The sequence below is a fragment of the Sceloporus undulatus genome, chromosome 5 (assembly GCF_019175285.1).
Source record: "Sceloporus undulatus isolate JIND9_A2432 ecotype Alabama chromosome 5, SceUnd_v1.1, whole genome shotgun sequence".
Taxonomy (NCBI): domain Eukaryota; kingdom Metazoa; phylum Chordata; class Lepidosauria; order Squamata; family Phrynosomatidae; genus Sceloporus; species Sceloporus undulatus.
This window is the reverse complement of record NC_056526.1, coordinates 56,781,037-56,787,036: the sequence shown is the minus strand read 5'-3', so window position 1 is coordinate 56,787,036 and position 6,000 is coordinate 56,781,037. Positions and strand designations below refer to the sequence as shown.

The 6,000-nt window shown below is 39.6% G+C and overlaps 1 protein-coding gene across 1 annotated transcript in view; it reads left to right on the top strand.

The window, feature by feature from the left end:
• The window catches only part of MYRFL (myelin regulatory factor like), a 59,769-nt gene that overhangs the window by 30,289 nt on the left and 23,480 nt on the right, over window positions 1-6,000 (top strand). Inside the window, 3 exon segments of the mRNA XM_042468003.1 lie at window positions 1,487-1,687; window positions 2,545-2,653; window positions 5,131-5,240. Coding sequence (XP_042323937.1) covers window positions 1,487-1,687; window positions 2,545-2,653; window positions 5,131-5,240 — 420 coding nt within the window.

The window sequence follows — 6,000 nt, the reverse complement described above, 5'->3', positions numbered from 1 at the left end:
TATTATTATTATTATTATTATTATTATTATTCAGGACTTCAAGCTTGTATGTCCTGGCTGCATCTGCATCTTCCTAAAGTCTGAAAAGTTTCCCCAGCCATCAAAGCCATGTTCCTCTGCAAAATCGCAGGCTAACTTTAAGGACATGTCAGTCAATCATTTCTGAGCCTAAGCAAGTGATCAACTTAACAAAATATGGTCAACCAGCATCCTTAATAATATCATGTATGCTTTGGGAGAAACTACTGAATTAATTGAAGTGAACTGGGTCTTAGTGCTGCAGATGGTAATTTCCCCAAGAACTGCTGTTTGCAGTCTTGCATGTCCCTAGAGCTATGTTGCAAATATTATATTCATATGATCACAGTACTTCTCTTGTCCCAGTTAAAAGCAGAATTCCTATGTGAGCTTAAACAACAAAGGATTTCATGTCCCTTGGGCAGTTGTTGTTGCTTTCAAAATCTGATAAAACTGTTTGGAAAAATACCCGGGCAGTCATTGGCAAAGGTCCTGCATTGGGAGACATATTGTAAGGTTCACCTATGGCAGAACTATACCTCTTCCCTCCCTCTTCTGAAGGACTCACTTTCTTCCTATTGATTCCCACAATGGAGGACCCCAGGGGTCATTATTATGCATCTGGCTATGCTCACATAGCAAGACACTTCTCATTTGCCCTCCGTTCTCCCCTGGCCAATAAATGGCCATGTCAGAGGAGAGGCAGCATGAAAAAGGTGAATTTTCAGTGGTTTTTTTTTATTGTGGAAGAGAATTCTGAGAATTTTGATCTTTGTGAGAACAACAACAAAGACTACTCAGTCATATATTGGATTGAACTATGTATGTCATTAAAAGGATGTTAGCCAACATTGATAATTTATGACAAATTAAACAAAGTTTATTGTAGTTAATTTTCCAGATCCCCTCTCTCATCCCCAAGCTACACATAAATAATCTTTTCAATGTGAAAATAATTAGTATATTGATTGGTTTCCAAACATGGAAGAAGATGTAAATCCTGTTCTAATGAGTTTGTATGACAAGGTGATAAACAAACAAAGTCATGTAGCAAAAACAAAACAAAAAATCTCTGTATAAACAAAATATTTAAGTTTTATTTAATAGTTCCAGTCTAGTACCAGTTAGTATACCCATATATGTTTTGGCCTTGGAAAATAATCCAATATCTATGAACAAGACAGCCTAAACCAGGATTTAATATATCCTTTCAGTACATATGATCTATTGGTAGTCCCTACTAGAGTAGACCCATTGAATCAGCGGGATTTACCTACATGTGGATTTACTGAGTCCATTCAAGTTGGGACTACCAGTAGGATTCAGTTCCTTGAGTTCACCTTCCAAGAAAGCTCTGATGTTGGATCCCTATGCTTCTGCGTTAATTTATTTTTGCCCGGTACTAATTTTACACCGTAGTAGACCAGTCTCTCCATCCATGTGCTACTGACTTTAAAATGCTTTTCAGGCCTCTAACCCTGGACAGTTTGAGAATGACAGTGATACATTCTGGCAACGAGGGCAAGTTCCCGAAATGGTTATTTGTCATGGACAAGTAGGGATTAACACAGATGCACCAGATGAAGCTTTGGTTGTTTGCGGAAACATGAAAGTTATGGGAGCAGTCATGCATCCATCTGACAGTCGAGCCAAACAAAATATCCAAGAGGTGAGTGCAATGGATAAATAACCATAACTACAGCAGCATATATGATGTTTAAAAGAAACAGGGCTTTTTCAGTGGAAGCCTCATCTCTTTTGGATTCTGCCCCTGAAGATGCGCATCCAACTCTTTCTTTGGCTCTGGGCCTTGATGACATTGTTTTTCCAAATGTCTTTATTGTAACTCAGTAAGGAGGGTGGAAAGTCCTTCTAACTCTTACTGCTTGTGCTTGCAATTGTGGGTGGAGTTTTAAAGATGGTTTTAGTGCAATTGTATTTTAAATTGTTTTTGTGTGCTTACTTGCTAATTCCATTAAAAAAAAAAGCTTTGCTCATGAGTTAGCAACTAGAAAAGTGCCAGTCAAGCAGAATGGGTAGAAATCCAGAACACTGCCTTCTAGTATGTCAGGCAACTTGTCCTTTTTGTCACAGTATTGTCTAGTCAGGCCAGTGCTTAGAAAAGTTACTATTTGGACTATAAGTCCCATAATCCAAGTGGCCATGGTGGCTGGGGAGGCTGCCATTTGGAGTGCAAGGTTCATTGAAAGAAGGGCTGTTTATCCTTTTGGGATGTGTGTGTTTGTGTATGTATTAAGATAGAAGTAGGAGTAGCTGGGAGTGTGTGATAGTGAGTAGCACAAAATGACTGGAGAGGTGAGGGTTTACACAAAGCTACCATTGGAGAAATAGCTTTGCGTTCATTCTAAGATGTATAGGCTATACGGGAGGCATACTGGCTAATATCAATATGGAAAATTAACTGCAGCCATCTCAGACTTCCAAAATATGTGTACATTAAAGTCATTAACATGAATAGATGTTTTTAAATATGTTAACATTTAAAGTCTTGTTTTGGTCAATTAGGTTGATACGCAAGAGCAGCTGAGAAGAATAGCGCAGATGAGGTTGGTTGAATATGACTATAAGCCTGAATTTGCATCTGCTGTGGGAATTAACCAGATCCACCAAACAGGTACTCAGTCAATAAATCCCCTATCCCAGAGTTTCAGGCATATATAGATCTCACATACACCTTGGCCTCTTCTTCACTTGTAAAGTTCTTTACAATCACTTTTGTTTTTAAACATACAGTACACAGTGATTAAATTAATTAATAATTATTGGTATTTTATACTGCCTTTGACATGGATTCCCCTGCATCCTCTGAAAGAGGGCTTGGAGTACCAAATCTAAAACTATATTTTGAAGCGTCTTATTTCACGTGGCTTAGAGAATGGATCTTACTTGAAAATAATGATCTTTTCGAACTAGAAAGCGATAGCCTGCTCTTTAGTTGGCACGCCTATCTTGGGTATGATGGCACGCCTATCTTGGGTATGATAAAGTCAAGGCCAATAAGGAATTTAACACACATTATATCAGGCAAGCATTATTGAGGATTTGGAGCAAGTACAAATTCAGAGTTATGCCCAAAATTCCCCCCTGGTTTTTGCCACAAGAGGCTATCCAAAGGATTGAAACAAGGCAAACTACTAATTGGTTAACATATGCAAAACTTTAAAAAAAAGACAAACTTGGCAGATATGAAATTTAAACACAGAAAGAGTTAAATAACAAGGGTTATAAACTAGATTGGTTTGGACATAGGCAAATTTTTGAAAGGTTTAAAATAGATCTTAAACTACAAGGAATAGATTTAAATCAAAATGAAAGAGTGAATATAAACATTAAAGTGTAAATGTAAGGAGAACATACTAAACTATGGTATACATCCAATTTAGTCCCAAACGGGAAGATCTATTGAATTTTCAGAACTCGCATATGCATTGATTTATCAAACTCCCACTGATTCAGTGATCCTACTGTAATTAAATCAATGGCCTGTTACAGACTGCCAAAATAAAGCTGCTTCGGGTCTCTTTGGAGGTATGCTATTTAAATGATGCATGCATCCTAAGAATCCAGAAGCTGCACCAAAAGCTGCACTCCGGTGCTTAGGAATGGAATGTGGCTTTGGCGCGACCTCTGGACTTTTAGGACCCATGCATCATTTAAATAGCATACCTCCAAAGAGACCCGAAGCAGCTTTATTTTGGCAGTCTGTAACAGGCCATTGTTATTTAGGCCTAAATGGCTCCTGGGATCATAAAATACACTGTAAAACAGTGCAATTGTACCTTAACACTTGAGAATAAATATATAAATTTTCCTGGCACTTTGACTGGGCACTTTTGGCACATTCCACAATTTGAATGCCACCATTAAGCAGGAAGGCTAGGCATCAGAATAAAGTACATAATATGCGGGCTAAATCATGGTTTGGGCTTGGAAGAAATAATTCAAAGGGCCACACATAGACCAACACCAGGTCCTGTCTAACATTGGAAGGTAAGCAGGCTTAACTCAGGTTAGTACCTGGATGGGAGAAAGCTAATGAATACCGGGTGTTATAGGTTATATTTCAGAGGAAGGAAGTGGCAAAACCACCTGAGTTTCCATTGCCTCAGAAAACTCTTTGACATTCAGGGGGTTACCATAGATGACTTGGAGGCACGTAGGCACAGACAAAGTGAAGCATCTGGCTTTGTCCCCGTAGGCAGACAAAGAAGATTAAGATTAAGTCCCTGTGCAGACCAGACTTAACGGCTGGGTTGGGGATGGAGTGTTCATATGATGCATGTCCCACTTCTGCCCCCAGGGCAGCATGCCACCATGTGCCACACCGCAGGGCACACAGTGTCATGGTGCTTCTCTGATGCTGTGTCTGCATGACACAGTGTTGAAGGAGCACTGTAATGTCGCAACACCATGGCTATTGCACCCTTTCCAGGGCGTAAAAAGGATCCATTTTTGCGGCTCCTTTTTGTGCCCTGGAAAGGCCAGATTGGGGCTGCAGTGTGCAGTTGCCATGGCCTCGATGTGACTATAAAAGGGGCATCTGCACACACCCCAAATCTCCTGCTGAAGTCTGCTGGGGTCCTCCAGAGGTCTCAGGTGATGATACAATCATTCTGTGTCTGGCTACAGGAATAGAGCCAGACAATCCCTCCCTGTTCTCCAGTGGCAATTAGTGGCTGTGGGAGACAGAAGCAGCTCAACAGTAAGGCTGGAGAGAAGAATGGTTGGTCATTGTGAAAGGTGGAAAGGATTATCAACCTCTGCAATAACAACAACAACACAAGGCATACATACATTATCGCACATTGCATGTTTCACATTGTGCCTTGTTGCACATACTGTAGTAAGATTGTATGTGTTTGCTCATTGAGCATCAGTGCATAATGTGCATTTGGTTGTACAGCAGTACAATATTATAAAAAGATGGCGTAGTACAACTGAGACATAAACTTACGCAACATCTTTGATATACCGTAGGTTCTTTGCTAATACTGACCTCTTTTGGTTAGTCCAGGAAAAAGTACAGGAGTTGACCTCTGTGGATCTTTGTTCTGCTCTTGATTGCACTCATGTCTGTGTTTTTGTAAACAGGAGTCATTGCGCAGGAAGTGCAAGAATTTTTACCCAGAGCTGTGAGATCTGTTGGGAATGTTATATGTGAAAATGGAGAAAAAGTTGATGATTTCCTCATGGTTGATAAGGTAATTTTTTTGCTTTTTCACAACACTTTTTTTTAACAGCACAACAAATGAGGTTTGAGTTCCCTTTCCTATTCCTTTACTCCCCTTTTGGCCCAAACAGGATCATGCCAAATTGCCAGCCAACTGAAGACTGAGCCTGGAGTGGCTGGCCCTGGCATGGAATGGTTGTTTTTATATTCTGGCCAGGATCCTGTTGGGCAGTTATGAACACATAACCTAGAGATACACCCTCGTGGCTACAAGTCGAGTCTCTCTTATCCTGAGTTCTGAACCCCAAATATTCCAAAATCCAATATTGTCCACATGGGTGGCTGAGACAATGAGAATTTTGCTTTCTGAGGGTTCAGTGTACACAAACTTTGTTTCATGGATAAAATAACTTAAAATATTGTGTATAAAATTACATTCAGGCTATGTCTATGGAGGTGTATATGAAAGATAATAGCAAGCAAGTAGCAAGTACATTTAATGAATGAATTTTGTGTTTATACTTGGGTCCCATCTCCAAGATACCTCATTATGTATGATATGCAAATATAGGCATTCCAAAATCCCCAAAAATGCAAAATCCTAAACACCTCTGCTCCCAAGCATTCAGATAAGGGAGACTCAACCTGTGTTTTGCATTCATGAAAGCTACATACCGCCTAATTTAGGGGCTATATATAGGGACCAAAACAAAAGTTTTGTTTTTAGATATGTTGAGGATGACAGAAGAATCAACATTTCAACCGCATAACACAAAATATTAAACTGGGAA